Genomic DNA, 22,431 nt, shown 5'->3' with positions numbered 1-22,431 from the left:
AGGTTTTTCTAGTTAGGGAGTAGAATAGTAAAGATAGCCGCTTAAACTTTAGGGGTCGAAGCTTCTAAAATAGCGAATGTAAAAAGACTTATAATAGGTTACTATTTAAATAGTTAGATAGGAATAAATAAGTAGTTCTCGCGAATTAATTAGATGCGTTTAATATAGAATATAATATTAAATAATATAGGGTTCTAACGTGTAGGTACGAAAGAGAGAGTTTAATTATTTAATATTAGAAGTAAATATTTCTATTTATATTCGACGAATTAATATGAATTATAAAATAGGGTATTACGAATCGGGCTTATAAAAAGGTATGTATTCTAGGAAATATAAATAGAGAGAATTCTTAATATTCTATTATTAATTATATTACCGCTTTATTTTATTCTATTACTTCTTCCGTATTACGCTTCTTCTTTTATAGTAACTATCCGGATTCTTTACTATATCTAGCATTCTTATTAGTATTCTCTATAGGCTATACTGATAGTAGCGGCCGCGCTACGGTTAAAGTAATCGAAACCTCGGTTAATTAATAGAATCTCATATAATATATAGGTTAAAAATACTATACTTCGCACATAATTATCGCGTACTTATTGTTAATTACGTTGGGTTATCTACCCAATTACTTTCTTTTTTTATTAAAAATAATATATTGATAATATTATATTAATAATGCTGTTCGTTTTTACCTAATTTATTATAACAAAGCCTATAATTAACAAAATAAATAAAGCTTAGCCGAAAAATATATTTATAGAGTTATAAGTCCTAATTTATCTACAAACTAAGCCTACGACCAATAGAGTAATTAAGGCTTAACGTAAGAATTAAGAATAAATAGTAGCTATAAGTTATATTTGAGAGAGGTATTAATAGAAGAGGTAATATAGTAAAATAAGTACGAATATTGAATATTAATAAAATATAGAGGAGTAAATAGCAAATAAAGAAAGACTTATTAAACGAATAGAATAAAATATAAGAGCATTTAATAAAAATTCGTTAAAATTATTAAATATAATAAGAATGTAATGATAAGAGTATAGTATACTCTTGATTCATTTATTTATTATTCCGGTATAGATAAAGGACTAAATTCTGATTAACTTAGCTAATTTTGGCTATATAGTTAATTATAATTATATACCTTTAAATTTATTTATTAATTTAACGCGAGCGACGATAGTATTACAGCCCTCCTAAATAATGTACGTATCGTTACTTTAGGAAAAGTATTAAGTATCTTCAAAGGTATCGTATAATTCTATATTATATATATAATAAGGTGACTACTAGAGAGGCAGCAGGTTAGTAATATATACAATATAAATATTCTAATATATAATAATACCCGAAGTAATCTTAAAATATAAAAATATTATAATTTAATATCTTGCATTATAAATACTTAGTTAACTATTAATATACTATAAAACTATATTATATTATATATTACATGTTTACGCGCGGACTATTCGATTACAATTATATAAAGTGAATAATTGGTAAAATTCTATAGCAATATAAACCCGCTTAGGCGCTAATATTAAAGTTTATGTTCCTTCATTAAATAGAGAATTATTACGCTACGAATAATATATAGAGAGTACTAGTATATAACGAAACGTTTCGAATATAGTAAGTCAATTAGCTTAATAACTTAGACTGGATATTTACGTATTTCTAATTTTAATATCGGAGGGCACTTACTTAAAGGAGTAATAAAAGTCGCGGGGGCCTATAGTTAAGATACTAAATAGATTTAAGTAGTAGACTAAAAATAATGAATAGCTAAATTAAGCCGAATAAATAAATAATTTAACCGAATAATTTTATATTCGCTAAATATATTATAAGGGAAGTCATTCCGCGCTTTACGCTTAAGAACGGCCTAATACTACTAAAGTTATTAAAGACCTAAATAAGAAAGAAAATAATAATTTATTTAATTAATTGGTAGATTCCGGGTCTACGAATTCAATTCAATTGGTTTACAAGGATTAAAGTAAATATATTAATATAGTCAATTTATATAAGAATTGTAATCAACGAGATAGGGTAAGATAAAAACAAAGGAATTTATTTTACGTTGAAAGTATAAAATATAAATTCGATTTCGAAAATGAAAATCTATTTCGGGGCCTTCTATTAAGAATAAGAAATATTTATAAATAATTTATAACAATATTATAATCGATATAAGATAAGGCTTATTTAGATAAGATTTTTAAAATAATAAAGGAAGATAAGAATAAAAGAATACTATTAGTACGTAGCGTTTATTTTTCTATAGAGAAATAGTAAGTAAAATATTAGGAAGATTAGAGAGGATAATCAATAACGATACTATAATTAATATATAATACGGCTTATATAAATTAGATTATTAATATAATAAAATAAGAATAAAACAATACTATTAATATAAAGAATTTATTTCTCTATACACAAATAGTAGGTGGGGTATTGGATTAGAAGGATTAGGGGAAGATAATCGATAACGATGCTATAATCGATATATAATAAGGCTTATTTAGATTAGATTACAGATATAGTAAAATAAGAATGAAATTAAAAATACTATTAGTATTTAAACTAGTATTTAGAATTTATTTTTCTATAGAGAAATAGTAAATCGGGTATTATTAATGTAAGCTCCGTTAATATTAATTATTACTATAACCGGTTTACTACTAATTATAGTACCCGTAGATAATATTATAAAGTCGAATGAATGGTATAATATACGACGGTAAAATATAAAATAGTGTTAAAATTATTATATGTAACTTTCTACTATTAATTATATAAGTAAAACTATAGTATAAAATATAAGTAGAAAAAGAAGCTATAAAGGCTTTACTTATATAAAGATAATACAAAAAGTTATTATTATTAATATTGAAAATAGTATAGAAATTTTAATATTCTAAACCTCTTTACCGAATATTTTATACGTTTGGATATAATTCCTTTCGGGCTTGAAATATTTAATTATATTATACGAGGGGCTATTAACCCTATATTCCCTTTATTTAACGTCCTTATAGGCCGTATAACGATTTAACGAAATAATAACGCCGAATTCCTATTATACGAAATTTATAGTCGCCGTCCTATTAATATTAGGTTTAATAATTTTTAATTATAATTGCGCGAGGAGCTTTTATTAGAAGGCTAGCGAGCGCGAGCAGCCTTATATAATTGAAAGAATCGCCTTAATTATATACGGAGGTATTCAGTAAGACTTGCGAATTGTTTTCCTATTCTTCGGCTACCTTAGTAATAAGACGGGCCCTTTCCTATTCTTTAGCTACCTTAACAGTAAAATGGGCATCTTCTTCAGCTACCTTAATAATAAGATAAATATCTTCTTTAATTACCTAAATAATAAAATAAGCTTCTTCTTCAAGAGTAAAATAGGCCTCCTCGGCTACTTCGAATTTAATTAAAAGGGTTTACTCGTTAATTTAGGGTTGCCCGAATGAATTCGTAGGTAATAAAGGTAAGTTAAGGTAGTTACTTTCTTTCTCCGTAGAAAAATCTATTTCTATAAAATTAATATCTATAATTACCTTCTTCGTAGTAAAATTAGTATTTATAATTACCATACTCTTGATAAAATTAGTATTTATAATTATTATATTCTTAATAGAAATAAATTGCCTATTAATTTAATATCGTTTATGTAAGCTCGTGAGTAACGAAGGTGGGTTAGGGTAATTAATTTCTTTTTTTATAGAAGAATTTATCGATTCCGGGTCTTATTCGTTAGGTGTATTAAAAGCGCCGTCGGCACTTAAACGCCGCTGCTTAAAAGTTAGCACAAATAAATTTTCGCCCCTATTAATACTATATTTAAGGGGTAAGGGTTAAGGTTTCAATAGCGTTACTAAGGTTAAATATTGAATTATTAATTTATTACCACCGCTTTGTAAAGTATTTAACTATTTATTATTTTCGATTTTAATATCGGTTTAATTAATTTTGTTTACCAATTTGCTTTAAATAACGAAGCGTTTATAAGCGTTATCCTTCGCCATTCCGATTGGAGTATTCGCTAGACTGATGAGGAATAACCTCTTCTCTTCTTATAATTATTAATATTATATAATATATTCGATAAATTATTAAATAAGACCGATTTGGTCGATTAACTACTAAACGATTTCAATTTAGTCAATAACTTATTAAACGATTTCGACTAACTATTTTAATATTAAAACTATATCGGGCTAACTACGGAAATAAAATTCGATGAATATTAGGCCGAAAATAAAATATATTTCTAAGAAACGTTTATAAATTAAATTGGCCTCGAATTTATAAAGGTCCCGGGTATATAAAAAAAGTAATAAATCAATATACGTTTCTAATTCGGGTAGTACAGGTAATATAATAATTATTTACGCTTTAAAGAGAGGAAGTGTCACGGTGGTGGCAGACCACTACACTAACCAGCCCGTGTCCCCGCAAAAGGGTACAAGTAACCGAAGCTGGCAATTCGGTCGCTCAAGTGGTCTTATATAGTTGTAATGACAGATGCATCCCGCAAATGCCATCACAGGAAGCTACTTACGAATACCTATTAAATTTATAGGATATTAACGCCTTGGTAACTTCGTACGCTAAAATAATTTATAAAGATAAATTCTTAATATATTAAATTTTAATTTCTAACTATAAAGAATATATTTATTAAAATATATTAATAAATAATCGTATTATTTCTTTATAAGGAAAAAAATATTAACTTTGTATATAATATACTCTTCTTACTAATAATGAATAGTTTTATAAATATTAGGAAAATACTATTCTACTAATTCTATTTACTTAATATAGAATAAGCGGCTAATAGATTATAAGATTGTAAGAACGTTCTATATAAAGGAGAAACCAATACCGATATAATATTACTAATATACGTTCAAACCGATTGTATTAATATTAAAATTTAAAATTAGGATATTAATATCCGTATATAGCCAATTCTAATTAGTAGTAATAATAATCTACTTTAATTATAATTATTAAGAACGGATAAATTAAATAATAAAATTTTACTTTTTTACAATAATTACGAACGTTTTATTAAAATATTAATTTAATATTGTAATGAAATTTCTGGAAAATATTATTTATATTTATATCTAAAGGGAATTGATTATAATAAGAATACCCTTTTATTATAATTCTTATTAGAAATATTGTTAGACGATTTAAATTTAAAGGGGCGATTTTAAATAATTAAACCCTATTATTCGTTTCGGTTCAATAGGGGGCTAATTATTAAAGTCCTAATTAAAGTAAACGAAAGTATATATTAAGCCCCTATTAAAATTCTATTTAATTACTATTTTAACGGTTTTTATACTGAATTTCGCGGCGATTTTGTTATTATTATTATTAATAGTATTATTATTAATAGGGAACCCTAACTTATAATCTAAGAAATTCTATATAATCTAAGAAATTCTATATTTATATTGCCGGAGTATTTATAATTTCGTTATAAATGTTGAAGAACTCCTAAATATAGTAATTTTAAGTGAAATATTATATAGTACGAATATATATTATCTTTAATCCCTTTAAGCCTATTTTATTACCGTCGCTATCGCCGTCTATAGTAATTACGTTAATATGAATTTCTTTTAATATCCTATCAATTAAAATTAATACTATATTAGTGAAATATTAATATCTTAGTCCTACGTATTTAATTTTTATTAATAAAGTAATCGCCGAAAGGTAAATTATAAGGCCGTTCGGTAATATAATTATAATAATTATATATTAATAATAAACTTTTATTAATAATTTATATGTAAATATAAGGAAGTAGCGATATAAACCGATTATTTTAACGGTAAAATTATTAATATAATATTTCGACCGTATTAATATTTAATTGAAATATATCCTATATTTCTTAATTTATATTAGAATAAGCGCGGTTATATTTAGCGCGAATAGTTAGGATATTCTTATTCTAAGCCTAATACCGAATTTTTCCCGCAAATTACCTATAGAATAATTAATTAAGGCTCTATTTAGGATTTATCCTAGATAGATCTAAAAATAATTATAAATAATTTTTAATTTATATTTTGAATAGTAATAAAACTATATATATTTATTAAGGGTTAAATATATAAATAACCCTGTTATTTGTTAGCGAAATTAAAAATTATTCTTTATATATTTTTTAATACTACGTTTGAAGTGGATATAATAAAATTGTATTATACAGTAAATAAAGTATATAACTTTATGGGGGTAGGGATCTATTTTAGAAATATACGTTAAAAAACCTATATTAATTAATTAGGGAATTAATAAGGATATATTATAGAAGGATCTTAGAATAAAATAATATACTTATAATTATTTTAAAGTTTTAGTTTATAGTAATACTATGAAGACCCTCTCTAAATAATTCCCGCTACTTAATTATATATCTATAATTGATTTTAAAGATTTTAAATACTATTTTGAAAGTAAAGGTATATATCTTCGGCGAATTAATATTAATAAAGATCCGGATAAGAGGGACAGCTATTAGAATTAGAAATTTATTAAAAATAAATTCGGGATGATTTAATAATTTATATCGTTTTAATTATTTTAAATAAAAGCTTTAAATAACTTCCCTATTCTTTATACCAGAAGAATATTTATAATTTATACCTAAATCGAAAAATTTAATAAAATTTTTATAAAAGAATTCTACTTATTCTTTAAAGAGATAAATAATAATAAAATTAATTTCATTGTTAAGGACCTTTTAAATATATTATTAAAAATAACACATAGTAATTTATCCCTAATAAATCCTAGATATATAAATTTATTCAAATATTTAAATTTTTATATTTCAATTAATATTCTTATATTATAATTTTAATGTTCGAAGCTCTTAAAGGTTAAGTAAGAGTGCGATATTTTTTAATGACTAATTGAATTTTATTAATATTATTAAGATTTATATAGATTTAATTAATAGTATTAGTATTGTATTTGTTAAAGAATTAAATAGAGTAAGGGTTGTAGATTAAAATCGTTAAATCGCGGATTAATCTCTAATTTATCCCTAATCTATTAACGATATATTCTGGATTTATTTATTCTAAATTATATGAAAATTTTCTACTTTCTCTAATACCCATATTAAATTATTAATAATTTATTTAGGAGTTTTTCTAGGAGGGAGAGGGTAGATAAGTATATTAATTATAGGAAATTATAATAATATATAGGATAATTTTAATATTAATTAGAGTATGAAAGTTGATAGTAATATTACAATTTCGAGTTCTAATAGTATTACAGCCTTAAGCGTAATCGGTCTTTAATTTATTAATAATGAGCTTTTAATAAATCTTAAATATATCAAGGAAAAATCTATTTATTATAGTACATCCTTTTTATTAATATAATATTTGTTTTAGTATACGGTTTAATATATAATAAATCGGGTATAAAGTCTCTTGAATGCCCTTTAATAAATAGTTTAATGTATAATTAATATTAATTAAAGTTATTAAGGAAGTTAGTAAAAAAGTATATTCTCTTTCCCGGTTTCGAATTCTAATACTTTAGTTAATAGCGATTATAGCTGGTAATTATCTTAATAGAGATATGCTTAGATATAACGTTAATTATTAAGGATATATTTTAAATAAAAATTTCCTTTATTTATATACTAAACGAATTTATATAACGACTTCGATTCTTTATAACCCTATATTTCCTAATGTATCCTAATCTCCTATACTTAATTAGTTATTAAAATAATATTAGCAGAAGATAATTATTTTCGATTAAATTAAAGCGATATAAAAGATAGTTTAGGGATAAATTAGGGATAAATCCGTACTTAATAATTCGCCTAATTAAAGGGACTTTATTTTATTGGAGGCGGATTTTAAATAAAAGGTTTATAACCTCTTCGTCGATTATAATAGTAAATATTTATTAATACGCCTACTAAATTCGTAGGTTTAAATATTTATAGTATTTAATATTAAAGTATTTGTAGGTAGTACGACGGTGTATAGTGTTATTTAAATAATTAAACGAAATATCTTTAATAACGCAAGTAATATTATTTCTCTTTAGAGAACTTCGAGTAAGTGATTAATTATTTCTCTACGGGGAAAGAAAATATTAAGAGGGCGAGGGTCGGATGAGAGATTTTTTATAGTATAGGGTCGGTCTTGGCGTATCCACTTGGGTTAGGAAGCTTTAGTAATGGGGTCGGGTCATGTGAGTACTCCTGCATTCTTGCACTCTCTTGGCTAGAACGACGACTGCAACCCGCCAAGTCTAGCCTCAAGCTGCTCGTAATCGTAATTCGGTCTTCATCCAAAACATCATGATGGTTTCCCTTTCCAATCTTCAACGGTCTTGCCGCCGCATGCCCAATATCTCCCCGATTGGCCCGCACTTTCACCGTGTTGGGTGTTGTGATCGAGATCCAACTGGAAAGGAATTGTTGGGGCACATAACGACGCTGACCACAGCATATTGCCATGTTGACCGCTCTGCCCTGTAGCAGGGGAATCCGTTCCTGCTCATTTGGTTGGTCACACGGAGGAAGGCCCGGTCATTCGCTCTTTCCCTTCAATCTCCGCTACAGACTTCCCCCTTGTTGGAGGCAAGCACCAGGCGAGGACAAAACTCGGTGATCTTATCTTGTCGGGTTCTCGGGCAATTGCAGCCCTGTGTTGATTTATTTTTATTTGTTTAAGTCCGCTCCACGATTGTGCTCCAGTGCTCCAATCCTTCAAATGCTCCAAAGCGCCTAGGTATGGAGATCGATTACAGTCATTATTTGGATATTATATAGTGATGCGTGGTTACGCTACCCGGTCCTCCCCTCCCGCTCACGTTTGCCTCTTCAAGTCCTCAAATTTGCACTGTCAACGTCCGTACCGGACCTTCCTCCGTCTTTTTGTTATCCCCATGAGACGACGGACCCCTCCAATACCTGATCCAGTTGAGCCAAAAGGAAAGAGCAACCAACGCCAAAACCCCGGAATCGACACGGTATGAATGCTACTCATCATCGACGACCACATGCACAAGTCCCGGTGACAGGATCCCGCTGCGTCAACACTCGATGCACGACAAATCCCAGGTCCCATCCATGTCCATCATTATCCCTCGTCAACACGATGCTTCCCCAGCAGCACAACCTTTCCTCGCTCGACAGCCGAGCCGCCTCGTCCTCCTCCAGCTCGGAAAAGTCCGACAAGATGCACCGCGACTGCACCCACTCATCGTCGTCGTCAAAGTGGCGAGGAAAGGCAATCTCAGGGTCTATACCAGCAAGCCCGTTGGGCAGTCGAACGCCGGACAAAAATCCCTGCACCACGGCCCGCGGCAGAGCGACTTGCTCGATCTTGATGCTTCCATGTCCCGGATACGGACCCCCTCTTCCTACTGCAGGTAACGGTTCATGTTGGTGAATGTCGTCAAAACTGGTGATTGAAAGCTTGCATCGCGGCATGTGGATGAATGGTGTTTCGATGGACTCGCTGATGCCGACACTCTGTGATGGTTGCCGGCTGCGCCCATCGGTTGATGTTGTTGGCCATACGGCTACGAGCAGCTCGGGGGAAGACCTCGTCACATCGTCCTCAGATTGCGGTGATTCTTGCATCGGACACCAGGTAATATCTTGCATCGACGTTGCAACAGGGCGGTGAGGCTCTAGCTCTCTCGAATGGGCCAAGACGACGCTTTGCGACATGTTGGAATCGGCATGCTGCTGCTGTTGCTGCTTTGGTGGTGATGGTGGTGGTGGTGATTTGGCCCCACTTAGTGTTGGTGGGTTATTGGTGGGCGTAATGCTGGCGAAGCTCCCCGCCGTGGTGTTGTTGCCGCTAGCGGTTGATGCTGCTGGCGAAGGGGAAATGATCTGAAGTGAAAGACGATCTGAAGCTGAACACGACTGACACCCGCTGGAGTGCGGCAGGACAGCCGGGCGTGGGAGCGTGGCGGCCATGGATGCAGATTTTCTCTCTCAAGTCAGGCAAGCCGGGCAGGTAGGTGTGTTGCTGTTTGACTATATGTGCGTCCCGTCCTCTATGAGACCAAACAACCACCACTCAATGACTGTTCACTTTGGGAGGACTTCCGAGACAAAAGAAACCGGATTATTGGAGGGTGTCGGTCGGTCGTCGTCAAACTTATCGCCACAGCAAGAGGGATTGTGAGGGCGTCGTAGGGTGTATACCTGGAAACACGGATACGAAATGCGTGTGGGGGATAACACATCTCATATATGCTCTTTACATATAAGATTTTGGTGAAGCAACCAAGGCCGGGCACGTTACAACGAAGCAAAGCAAGATGATGAAGGCATTGATTGGCAGGGCACCGGCTACGATTGCCAAGGGAGTACACTAGTTCAGTGATGCATGCTCGATCTTATCCCCTATTGACACAGTACAGGTGATGCCCCGTTTTCCCTCTTCCGTTTGTTTCATATGCTGACCCGGCTACCTTATTGATAACCCCCTGATCACTGATGAAGTGGGTGCTGCTGAAGACTTTCCCCAGGCATCCAGCCAGGCTAGCTTCCATGCTCATTGCTCCCCCATCACTCAGCATTCAGCCAGCGTCAGCTTTGATCATCACCTTTCTCCATCCACCACGGACGGGAACACTGTGAGAGACTGTGAGCTGGTGGTCACTGGGCGGGATGCAACGCACCAGACCATTTCCCTTTTGGGCCCAAGCACTCAATGCCCTCTCCTTGGCTTTGATGTGATTTTGGGCTTCCATTGACATTGTGTGCCCATTGTGTCCAGAAACGGGCGAGAAAGAGGCAAGAGAGGCCAGAATAGGGCAGGAATAGATGTCGATGCGATTCCGTGTCGTCGATGTGATGAGACATGCAGCAGTTGGGTTGTCTCTATCGCGTGCCCCCTGATTCTCACCCCGTTGGAACACAGCCACTCATCACGGTTCCTCCATGGGCGCCCAATATGGGGCTTACTCGATGAGCTTGACGCTATTCTCTAGCGCATCATCAACGACCGCAGGCCCGGAACTGCTCCGGTTCTAGCACACCGGGAAAGTGACAGTCCTCACCCACGAAACCGTGTCCATCGTCTCCGAGGCACACTTAACTACCACCCAACGCAGGCGAAACGAAAGATCCCACGACGCAATAGCCCAAGCCCCCCAAGAGTTCCAGATGCGAAAACGAGACATGATCATCCACACCCTACCCGCATTGACGACACATCAGATGATTTCAGCATTTCAAGCCACGAGATCGTCGACGTCTTCCATTTCCCAAGATATGGGGAAAACTGACCACCCCCCCCCCCCCCCCCCCCCTACCCTATATTCCACGCTCATATGCCAAAAAAAACTGGCCATATTAGAGCCGCTGGGTAACATCGATCTGTGAAGAACAGTGCAGCACTCCTTGATCGAAATGGGTTCCGTTCCCAGTGTTCCCTTCGCTGCAACACCACGGAATTGGACCAAAAATAGCGAAATACCGACAGAGCTCTTTCCAAGGGGGGGACCCGCGGACCCCTCGCAGTACCGGTGAACCGTTTGAGGGGAACCGCGCAAGAAATATGGGGTTGAACCTTGTTTACGATAGCTTGGAAAAGAAGCATCAACGATAAGTGAGACACTCTCGCCGGTTTCAAGGTTGTTCAACCTAATCCAATGCCGGTAAAGGTGAAGGACCTTTCACCTTCATACTGTGTAAGATGTGTGCCCTTGCCTCATCTTTCGGTCCTCACGGCTTTATACCGAACCTGTCAAATCTTGGAGCTACACCTTTTTTAGACTTGACGAACCCTGCCTCTACCGTACCAGCTACTCTCTCCGATATGGTTCGGAGGTTAAGAAAGCAGGAGAAACCTACCTTGCCTAGGCTTGGGTAGTGCCGAGGCATGTTGCACATCTGCTGTCATAACTAATAGCAATATCTCGTACTTACGCGGTCAAATCTCACCTCGGCTAAGTGGACGATAACATTCACTTGTTATAGGGTGTCTTCAGATATCGTCGGTCTGCTTTGTAATCGACAGTCCTGATAATCCTAGAGATACCATGGCTGCCTATTCTTGCGCTGGTCTTAATGGACTACTCTGCCGAGGAACTGCTGCCTGATCGCTCATGAAGGTCGAATGGGAGATAAAGGGAAGTTAGTCCGGTTTGACATCAGCTACTCGGATGAATGCTTCTTTCTTCATCGAATAAGGTACCTATCAAAGAGAAAAGCCTGGGGCACCTTGCGCTTAAAAATGCAGTAAGGTAGGGACGAACCGCGTTGGGACCTACATACCTCTAGGTAGACGCAGTGCCAAAACACTTGACAACCAACGTTATGTTGCCTTCAATCCCATCATCCCATGTCCTTGCCCTTTGTCTCCGGATACGCCAAGTACACCAAAGACCCCGAATGCACCAACGGTTTGCCTTTCGGCCTTCGCATCCGTCTCTTCTTTCCGTTTTTATAAGGGCTTCTTCCATGTAGGTGTGTCCACACTAGGTGTTTCGTCTTCCAGTTCCCACGGGGAGCGGAGCGAGATGAGATTTTAGGGGCTAACTAGATATCGGCAGCGTTGATTCTTGAAAACTCCGAACAGCACGGTTTCGGAGATACGAATCGCTTTCTTCTTTCGATCACAACTTCCTATCTCTGGGCCCGAAACGTCCGAAAATCGTTTTCGATATATCGCAAAGTGACAGAGTTTGCAAATTCTGGCATGCCATGGCTCTAGGAAACAAGCGAGCCGTTGGTTTTTTTTCTTTCTCTTACTTTGTGTTGGCCGAGGTCAGCAAAACGTTGGAGGAAGGATTCTCCTCCCTGTCGTCTGGTCTGGTAGTATTCATGATAAAAGATGGACTGAGAAGGTGGAAGGAAGGTACAGTGCACCCGGAGTTACGAAGCCCCTTGGTCGGATTTATGTGGACAGTACGTACATAGTCCGTAAAAGGGATGAAGCGAGGCGAGGCGAGGCTATCTCGCTCAGACGCTCACGTTCACGGTCTTGATTAACCCCTATCTCATTGTTTTTCGTTGCTTTTTCTACTATTACGGATTACTAAACAGTGGCAGACAGGGATTCAAACTACCGAAGGGCTGGTCCTTGGATTTCTCCAAACCATCGGAAAGCTATCGAAAGCCATTAGAAAATGAGCAATACCTTGCAAGGCTGAGAGTTTCTTTTCTCGGTGCCCCTGGTGATCAAGCGACCCTAGCCTGGGCAGACATGGAGAGGACCAGATAACAGAAGAGGATGCAAGGACAAAGCAGGGCGTGCACCGTATTCCAAGCACACTCGTCGCATTCGTCGGTTTCACGCTCTGGCCTAAGAGGTTACGTTACCTACCTTGCTATTGAAGCTCACAAGACCCCTGAAGTAGATGAATTCATCGTCATTCATCATGCTTCACTGCAATTGTTCAATAGGTAGGTACACATTCGACGTGCACATATCACACAGTGATACATATATACCTCTACTGACCTCTACGCCGTAGAAAAAGCCAAGCCGCCCGACTGGCTTCTTTCCGAGCCCACATCCTGAACCAGACAATCATGCACGACGACGTTTTTGTTTCGACGTGGACATGGACATGGATTCATGACTGGAAAGACTTGGCCAGACCGTTCGTTCGGCAGTTGAAGCCTGTCAACGTTCGTTATTGCTTCCTTCTCTTGCCTTTCTAATTACCTCTACTTTTTAGAAGTAAATACGCCGCTTCCCAACGTTGTTTTTTTCCTTCCCCTTTAATTGTTTCTGCCTTGTCCATTTCCCCCTGATTGCCTCAGTTCCTCCTTCCTTTAAGGAAGGGATAATGATGTCATCAGACTCTCTCCCAGCTGATCCTTCTTCACCTTCTTCCTATTCCATGACTCTCCAGCAATCCAATTGTCCCTTCCACTTTTACGGCTCTTGATTACATGTATCCTTTCCCCAGGCAGGGCAGCTGTCCCACCTGGGTTCAGTTCCCAACCCAACCTCGATCACTGTCTCCTTCTTATCTGTACCACCTTATTCCCTATCCTCTTTTCCTCCTTCTTGTATTCGCTCGCCCTAAGTACTGCTTCCATCTACCCCCAACCACCTTTCACAAACAGAACGAGCAGCCTCAGTCTGCCTCTTGATCCTACTCCTACTTGCAGCCTCTGCATCCTCCTCTTCCTCTTCCTCACTTCGTGTCAAGGTCAAGTCATCACCGGCTTGTGGCGTGGTGATAGGGGTGACTGTGGTTTGGCTTGTAGTACCCTGCGGTGTACCCTCCTGCGCCGTTGTTGCTGCTTCCCCTGACCCTGCTTCAGGCTCGGAGTCAAACTCAAGCTCCGCTCCAGGCTCGGAGTCAAGCTCAGGCTTGGACTCAGACTCAGGTGCCGGTGACGGTGACGAAACTGGAATGACTTCTCCGGTGCCGCCTCCAGTGGGAGTTGTGAATCCCACGAAACTTGCGTCCGTCCCGGTGACGACGAAGTTGGAGATGACTGAGGGGGTTACGTCTAGGGGCTGAAGCTGCTGCTTTTGGGCGGTGGCCGCGGCGGCGGAGGAGGAGGAGGGAGGGGAAGGGAAGGAAATGGTCGTGGTTGTGGTGGCTGGGGAAGGGTAACACCAGGAGGAGTAGGTAGAGGTACGCGGTGTGGTTTGCCCCTTGGTCGAGGGGGTTGCGTCGAACTCGTGGACTTCCCGGACCTTTTTGGAGTTGGGGTTCTGGGCGTTGAGGCTCTGGGTTGTTGGCGCCATGGTTACTGCTTGAATATCTGGCTCCGGCTTGGATAGGGTGGAGTATCTTCTCTGCGCTTTTACTATGGTTGAAAAGTATTTTCCCGTCGTTTTCTTCGGTATCAGTTGAGGATTGGGAAGAAAAGAAACACAAGCTCTCGGCCAAAACAACAAATATGACCGGCGTCTTATAGGAAATCTGGGCAATAATTTCCTTACATTCAGATCCAGTCATTGGCGCTGGGAATGCTCGCTCTTCATCATGAGTTTCGCCATGGTGATCGTGCGAGCATGACTCCAATGTCATTCACCATTCAACCCCCCATGTGCACTCTAACATTATCAGAACATGAAGGCTGAGATGGGCGAATATGAAGACTCCATGAGCTGTGCATCATGAATCCGGTATTGTCCTCATTCTGGAGGCATCTCGCCAAACGGATACCATGTATGTCATTTGCAAGTGAAAGCTGCCGTAAGGCATTTTCCCCAGAGTATTGAAGAATCCCTGGGCAAGGGTTCTGATCTTTATATATGTAAAGCCATTCACTCTTCAGGACGCAGGACTTGCTCTTGCGCATGGCAGCTCATGGAGGTAGCCGCACACTCACTCTTGTTTGCTGAAGGGTTCATGGAGGTCACACGAATAGGGGATAAGCATCGTCATTGGCTTGACCGGAACAGACATAGCTACGAGCTAGGGTGAATCTCGGTTGTGAAAGCGGGTGTAACCGTTAGACGGAATGCATAGTACATTCTGGAAAGACGTAATGCTTGGGGCAAGGAGTGGCCGTGAGACTAGCTAGGCCTGTTCGGAGTGTGTCACTTAAGACGGCTGAAGCACCCTTCACTTCGACTGACAGGCATCACTCCCGTCTTCATTCACAGCCCAGATCATATCTGAATAATGTCAGATGACCGTTATGCTGGTAGTTACTGCCCCTGCTTAACATACCGGTGCATTTTGGGACATTTCTACATCTTCGGAGCATATCCCTGCATGATTATCCATCGAACTGGACGACGATGGACTGATACATACCTGCTATGTGAGCTGGGACTACCAGTGTTTAAAGACCAAAAAAAAGTTAAAGTAGGCAGAATACGCAGTCAACTTCGTCTTGATGAGAAGGCAAGAACGTTCGTAGGATCTGAAGAGTTGATGACATGGACAGAAAGAATGAAGGAAATGAAAGAAGTGAATAAAAACTCTAAGACAAGGGAGACCTCTTTTGCTAAAAGACCAAAAACCAGCGGACAGTGCGACTTCAAAAGGAGAGATAATGAGAAAGGCCATATCCAGAACTACTGGCCACCTTAGAAATACCAAACCAACCATGAAAAAAAAGAGAGACCTCCCACCTTCCACCCAAGCCACAACCTTTCCATCTCACCTAGTAACATCCTCATAGAAGCGCACTACCCCCTTCACCCTCTCCCCCTCATCAGTCCTCGACAGAGTATATCCCCCCCTCTCCTCCCCCTCAGGCCTCAAATCAGCCAACCTAGCCATAAAACCCAGCAACGCATATCTCTCCGCATCAACGCAACTTGGTCCCCTGGGGATATTCATGCACGACTCCCAGCCCGATGTACAGGTAGCACTACATAGTGCTATAGCGTACGTATCATCCATGTCAAGGCCGTAGTACCGACAATGCATCATCTCGTGGAAGATAATCCTTGGAATCGACCACTTCGAGACATCATCCACCTTACCTCTATACTCCAGCAAGTCCGACGCACTGTCGTTATTTGCCCTTGTGCTGTCCGAGAAGGCCTCCCATGTTTCTTGGCACAGGTCAATCACGACTCTGGCTGGGTTCTGGACGTTGGAGTCACCTCGGATGCCGGTGAGACCAAACAGGTCGCGGACTTCTCCGTTTGCGCCCTCGGTAGAAAGCTTGTAGGAAGTGAAGGCTTGGCGGGTGACGTTGGTGGGGAAGGAGCCGGTGTTGAAGACAAAGTTTGGGGGGTCGAGGGAGGTGAAAGAGTCGGAGCTGCGGAGGTATAAAAAGTGGAAGCGGGTTTCTGGGGTTGTTAGCATTGAAGTTCTTGACGGCTTGGAAACAGGAAGGAGAACTGATCATGGAATGGGGGGAAAGGGGTTACTTACCAGCGTCGCAGTGAAACCGTACATCTGCTTCCCAGTGGTTGTGAGTCTTTCTCCAGTTTGTAGCAAAGTCTCTGAGCACTCCAACCACATGTTCATAGGCTGTCATTCGGACTGAGGCGCTGTGGGGGTTCATTAGTCGGAAGTTGTTGCCCCAGTTGAACCGTTGCGTGTCGGACTTGGGCATCTTGAAGAGAGTTTCGTATACTCTAGCGAAGTCGGTGTCGGAATCTGAGGTCAGCCGATCCACGGCCCGACGGGCATAATCCATGGCTTCTCTGACGAAACTCTCAAATTGGTTGTCAAACCTTGCATCACATGATGGATCGATGTAGTACGTCTTCAGCTTTCGGGGGCTGATGTAGGTCTATGAAGGGCATGTTAGTAAGTTCACTAGACCACACCTATGGAACAAGAAAGGGAAAAGATGTAAGGGCACTTACAATTGCCATCTTGTACCGGAGCTGTCGCAAAAAACTCGAATGTGGTCGCTGCAAAGCTCACGATCTTGCTAATTCCAAACACTGTCGACTAGTCGGAGGTCTCGAGCTGTCTTAGTCGGCGGTAGTAGTGATAATGGTTGGAACAAAAACGAACAAGGGAATTGTAGGATATTTAAACCAAAAACCTCTCCTCCTGCCCATTTTTGAACAAGCCTTGATAAAGCACCAAGATATACAGTGAATAGTCCCTCCTTCGCTCGGAATCCATCCCTTAGTGTCTGCTTCCAAGTGAACAGCCAGTTCGTGCCGTGGGGAGCTTGTGAACCTTGGAGGTAATAGGGTGAAGGGGCTATGGACAGCCTCAGTGAATACCATTGTATTTGGGACACAAGGAAAAAAAGGGGATGGGGGAGGGGGGGATAAAGGTTTTCGGTGCGTCACCAGAACCTTGTATGCGTTTTCTTTGTTGCCGGAAAGGTTCCGAAGTTCCGACGAGGACCTGAAAGCACGTGAATGGTGGTTGTGGGAAAGAGCAAATTATCATGATTGAGAAGCACAAACCTAAGGAAATCGCGATAAGCAGCCGCCCTCCTCCCGTCCATGAAACCTCAGAAAACATGTCCAGCGCAGCCGGAATACCTGTGAATGTGGAAAAAGTGATTGATGCCAAACGATGATACCGGCCCGCCCGATTTACCATGACCAACCAAGCAACATAAACACCACCAACACCCTAAAGACAAGGACCAAGCCATCCCAAACCCAAAACCAACTGGACAAACAAATGGAAACCTTAGGTACCAAGCAGACCAGATCATGAATCCCATGCCGATGAACCTCCTCCCATCCAACTCGAGGAGAAAAAGAGAAAATACATCTGAAGTGAGGTCCAGCCTCAGCTTCACTCCTTCCCCTTACCTCCCCCCCTTCACCAACCCTCATCCCTACACTACCCCCTTACCCGTCCTTCAATCCCAAAGCACCAGGACTGGGGCCAGTGTCAGCCCCCTCTCCTCCTTCTGTTTCGACCCCCCCCCCCCCCCCCCCCCCCCCTCCCCTTCGTCCACCCTCGCCTCCCATTCATTCCCTTCTTAGTTCACTTCTTCCCATACCCCCCACCTCCATAACCCCCACCACTAGTAACATGATGCGGGTTCCACCCTTCATCGTAGCGGCTCTGCTCCTTGTACCGATCGATCGGGGTGCTGCCGTTGGCGGAGGCGTACGTGTCTTTGTAGGCGGAGTAGTTGATGGAGTTGCTGCTGGTGCTGTTGGAGGAGGAGGAGGAGGAGTAGGAGGTTGAGGAGTTGTTGACTGGAGGGGGGAAGGGGGGGTTAGTAAATGTTTTGAGAGTTGTTGGCGGGGGGTTAGCTGGATGGGGGGTGGGGATGGAGGATTGGGATGGGAAAGGGGAAGGAAGAGAGAGGGAGGGATAAAGATCAAAGATTGATATGGTGCGTGAACAGGTCTTGGGGGCTTGTGCTGTGCTGTAGTGAAGGAGGTGGCTGGGCGTAGACGTACTGTTGCTTGAGGAAGCTTGGCCAGACATTTTGAATGTAGACCGGAGAGTTGGTCGATGAGTGAAAGCAGCTTGTATGAGACTGCGCTTCAGTTCAGCCGCGAGCTGATAATGATTCAACAATGATAATATGAGTTGGATGCTGGTGAGTGCTGATTATGCTGATGCCGATGCTGTTCAGATGGCAATGAGCCTAGGGCGGAGCCCCCTTTATGTACTCCTCCGAACTGGTGGATGGAAGTCTGGTGTCCTCGGAAGTGGTGTAGGCGTGAGATTCTGGATAGGTTGGTTGCCAACGTAGAATGACCGGTGTAGATCACCCATCTCCTACTCGCCAGGTCGGTATCGATGAGAGTTGATACGCATTTGTCGAAGCTCACGGGAGTCAAGGTATCCCAGTCTCGGCTGATTTCCGGTCTGAGTATCCCGCCCATGAGCCGGTCTTCTTCCGACTATAGTGCCAGCATGTATGTAAGCCACACATGCTGTATTGCACACACGCTCTCTATCGAGAGAGTGCATGTGTGCCAGCAGCATCGGCCTACGTGCGTAGGGTGACATGTTGTAGTCTCCCACGCCTATTTAGTTGACACTGGCGGATGTCAACCTGCAACATAGCAGGGGGCCGCATGACGAAGGAATCTGGGAATGTCCAGGTGTGGGAGAGGTGCAGCATGCACTTCAAGGCTTGGGACATCCCATTCCGAGTGGGATATTGTCTAGTCAAAACATTGGGTCGTTTGAAAAGATGGGACGGCCGAATGGTAGCCTGTGATGACAGCTACGTAAGGCCTACATAGGCAGTGTCCCGTCCGTACTACCCGAAGGCAGGCACCAGGAATGTTGAGCCGCAGGCTTGGAAGCGTCCGTCGAGCATATCCCGCCCTACGCGACGTACTCTGGAGTTGTCTTCTAATGTTGTCAGCTGTCAGACATCCAGGGTGAAGGGGTGCTGTCATGCTCGGTATGTTTCAGTGATATAGATGGCCTTTCCTGGTTATTTTCTCCGAGGTATTGCCATCTTGATGTCATTCACGAACCTTGGAGCCTCCGCACATAACAACCAACTGGCAACTTGCTCTGTGAATAATCGTCTTGTCAACGCCGGTATCGTCAAGAGAAAGCACTTGATTCTCAGAGTGGTTGCCTCGAAATCCACGAGTGTCCCGACAAGGGTTCCCACAGCGGGCCTTATCCAGCCCATCCGTGACTGTAAGCCGGAATTCGTATCCGCGACCTGGAGGTTCCGAGTCCCGAAGACGGGGATTCTTGCCCAAGACGGCAAGAATATCACAAGCGCCCTGGCTTGATAATTCGTTATCAAGGAGTGCTTGCTGGCGGAAAGGTGCAGCTTGTCATGGGTTTGCACATATCCTATGAACAGCAAGTGAGCCCAGTCATCTCACGGCCCGCAAGTACTACACAAAGTGCCAGGAAAAAGCTGTTCTAACAGCGACGGTAGCACAACCTGCTACTTCCCAGTATCGTTAGTAGGTCATTCTTGTTGCGAGGAGAAATTTGTCTCACACCCGAGCCTCCGGTAGATTGATTAGTCTGCGGAATGGGAGATGTGAATCTTACCAGAAGTGACGGCGTGACATACATGTTGCTTCGACCGCATCGCCATACCATATGCAAGTTCCCGTTATGGCAGGGTTAGAAGTCACTCCAAAGCAGGGCTGGCAGGAGAATACAAGGCGAGATGCCCAAACAGATCCCGGTACTTCCCTCACACGCGGGATTTTCGCGATACAAGACATCTCGTGTACCAGCGGGTAAAGCTAGTAAGTCATAGGGTTTGAATACGAACCCTAAATCGACATCATCGGGTCCAGTCTGATGTCTTTTGGTTGCGCTGGTATATAGAGAATGGTATGTCGTATGGAAACCGGGGTGTGGTGTGTATCGAGATGGACCGCGAGAGGCGGCAGGAAAGATTAGCGAGTTTATGGTCCTCACCTTGCTGTTGGCTTTCTTGGAGTTGGCTCGGATGAGGATTTGTGCCGCCATTGCCGGCCAGTCTTGCTGCCCTCGGACTTCAAGCAGTTCGTGCGACTTCTCTTGAGTCCAGATGGTTGCTAAAGCCTTGGTTTCCAATAGGAAACCCCGAGGTCGTGCTTCCAACCGCACTTTATACATCATCTTCCACGAGAAGCCACGTACTCGAGCTGCGACCATAACAGAGGCCTCTCTACGAGTGGGGGTTCCATTTTGACCGTCAGTAAGTCCCTGTGATAGAAATTGAGCCAAAACCCCCACGAGCGATGCACTTCGGCGGTACTACAGGCAAAAGTTAGTGCCTTACATGGACAGGCAATTTCGCGTCTGGAGGTAGTTGAGGCTTGATGTCCTATCATCAGGTGATACCTTTGGAATAGCCTTGATGACCATTGCGCCTATGAGGATTAGCGGTGCTTTTTCCACAACCGCGTCTCGACAGTTGCACGGCGTCTAGTATCGCCCGTAGTGTAGAACAACGCATCGAGCCAGGAGTCCGGAGCCAGTAGTTGACAAGCTCAAGCAGCTGAAGCACAAGTTGATGTGCAGGGAGAGCTTGGCCGCCCTTGTCATGTTGATGACCTGATCATACCCGACTGCGTGACCGAAGGACGAGATAGGTATACCTGTCAGGGGGATGGAAGCTAATGGGGGCATCCGCGGGTTCTACGGCAGCGTGGAGAAGCACAAGGGAGTCCGTTCCGGCACCCGAAGGAAAGGTTCGACCGTCCACGGATGCTGTTTCCGTCCTAGACCATGATGATATTGAGACTTTGCGTCTTCTTCAAAGTGGTGGGTACGGGTATCATGTGCCGGACGGCATGTACATATCATGCACTTACATGATGTACCTAGAGAAGGCTGCAACGCACCATCCCCGCCCATGCGTGCAGGGCTGTCCTTTTCTCACCGCCGGATGGAGAGTATCACGCCCAAGAACATCGGATGAGCGTTGATATATTCGACACCAAAGCATGTAAGCGCGGAAGGAGCTTCGAACATGCCATACGGGCGTAAAATCGGATGGCAAAGGGACGATTTTCTTGTTCTCAGAGACGGCTTTGCCACATGAGAATGGCACAGCAGCAAGCCACTGGTAACACGGAGATGATCCCAAGCTCAAGGCAACCCCAATTTCGCGATATAAGGCAACCGGCCATGTGGTCAACTACCATATGCCTCTCTTGGCTTTGAGGCTCTGTGAAAGTAGGGGGCAACAACAGCTACTGAGCCTTCTGGTTATCATGATCACTCTATTGTCTTCCACGCTTCTTAAACTGGAACCTTTGTTAGACATGCCAGGGAGAAAATGAAGAAAGAAATGTTGAGTTTGAACCCCTGGATTGATAATTCGTCGATGTGTCGTTACAGTTGATGGATTTTCTTTGGGCGTTGATACGTATCGGCACGAGTTTCATAACAGGACCAGATATTACCCGAGGGATGATGACATTGGCTGCAGAAGGAAGATCCGGGGAGATCGGATCGTCGTAAGAGGGGTATTGCAGAGGGTGGTGTCGGAGAAACGGCTCGGTTAGGTTTCTGTTTCCTGTTCCATGTGCCGTTTTGTTTCTCGAAGTTCGATGCTCCCTTCGGTGTGAGTGA

The 22,431-nt window shown here is 41.3% G+C and overlaps 5 protein-coding genes across 5 annotated transcripts; all 5 read right to left on the bottom strand.

Annotated features, from left to right (window-relative positions):
- Positions 1 to 9,077: 9,077 nt before the first annotated feature.
- Positions 9,078 to 10,331, bottom strand: B0H65DRAFT_48346 (uncharacterized protein). The gene has a single exon (XM_062827664.1). The coding sequence runs from the start codon at positions 10,025 to 10,027 to the stop codon at positions 9,083 to 9,085; it is 945 nt and encodes a 314-aa protein (XP_062686830.1). The 5' UTR covers positions 10,028 to 10,331; the 3' UTR covers positions 9,078 to 9,082.
- Positions 10,332 to 13,870: 3,539 nt separating this feature from the next.
- B0H65DRAFT_48320 (uncharacterized protein) lies at positions 13,871 to 14,920 on the bottom strand. Its single transcript, XM_062827663.1, has one exon. It carries the CDS (start codon positions 14,772 to 14,774, stop codon positions 14,097 to 14,099), a length of 678 nt encoding a protein of 225 aa, XP_062686829.1. The 5' UTR covers positions 14,775 to 14,920; the 3' UTR covers positions 13,871 to 14,096.
- Positions 14,921 to 16,143: 1,223 nt separating this feature from the next.
- B0H65DRAFT_554889 (uncharacterized protein) lies at positions 16,144 to 17,802 on the bottom strand (the record flags this gene model as incomplete). Its single annotated transcript, XM_062830009.1, has 3 exons — positions 17,310 to 17,802; positions 16,870 to 17,233; positions 16,144 to 16,784 (listed from the first exon to the last, which is right to left on the bottom strand). The coding sequence occupies exons 1-3, from the start codon at positions 17,316 to 17,318 to the stop codon at positions 16,144 to 16,146; spliced, it is 1,014 nt and encodes a 337-aa protein (XP_062686828.1). The 5' UTR covers positions 17,319 to 17,802.
- Positions 17,803 to 18,405: 603 nt separating this feature from the next.
- B0H65DRAFT_544698 (uncharacterized protein) lies at positions 18,406 to 18,858 on the bottom strand (the record flags this gene model as incomplete). The annotated part of the gene is made up of 2 exons (XM_062829313.1): positions 18,406 to 18,623; positions 18,831 to 18,858. The coding sequence occupies 2 exons, from the start codon at positions 18,856 to 18,858 to the stop codon at positions 18,406 to 18,408; spliced, it is 246 nt and encodes an 81-aa protein (XP_062686827.1).
- A 1,161-nt stretch (positions 18,859 to 20,019) lies between these two features.
- On the bottom strand, positions 20,020 to 21,986 carry B0H65DRAFT_505360 (uncharacterized protein; the record flags this gene model as incomplete). Its single annotated transcript, XM_062827985.1, has 7 exons — positions 20,020 to 20,065; positions 20,109 to 20,202; positions 20,553 to 20,913; positions 21,082 to 21,108; positions 21,196 to 21,279; positions 21,419 to 21,564; positions 21,980 to 21,986. The coding sequence occupies 7 exons, from the start codon at positions 21,984 to 21,986 to the stop codon at positions 20,020 to 20,022; spliced, it is 765 nt and encodes a 254-aa protein (XP_062686826.1).
- Positions 21,987 to 22,431: the final 445 nt, after the last annotated feature.

Source organism: Neurospora tetraspora (assembly GCF_033439725.1).
Source record: "Neurospora tetraspora strain CBS 560.94 chromosome Unknown B0H65scaffold_1, whole genome shotgun sequence".
Lineage (NCBI taxonomy): Eukaryota > Fungi > Ascomycota > Sordariomycetes > Sordariales > Sordariaceae > Neurospora > Neurospora tetraspora.
The sequence above is the reverse complement of the archived record's forward strand: the minus strand, read 5'-3'. Positions and strand labels throughout refer to the sequence as shown.

Bases quoted from the DNA above. Each gene is read 5' to 3' on its own strand.
- B0H65DRAFT_48346 (XM_062827664.1), bottom strand. From the start codon at position 10,027: ATGGCCGCCACGCTCCCACGCCCGGCTGTCCTGCCGCACTCCAGCGGG.
- B0H65DRAFT_48320 (XM_062827663.1), bottom strand. From the start codon at position 14,774: ATGGCGCCAACAACCCAGAGCCTCAACGCCCAGAACCCCAACTCCAAA.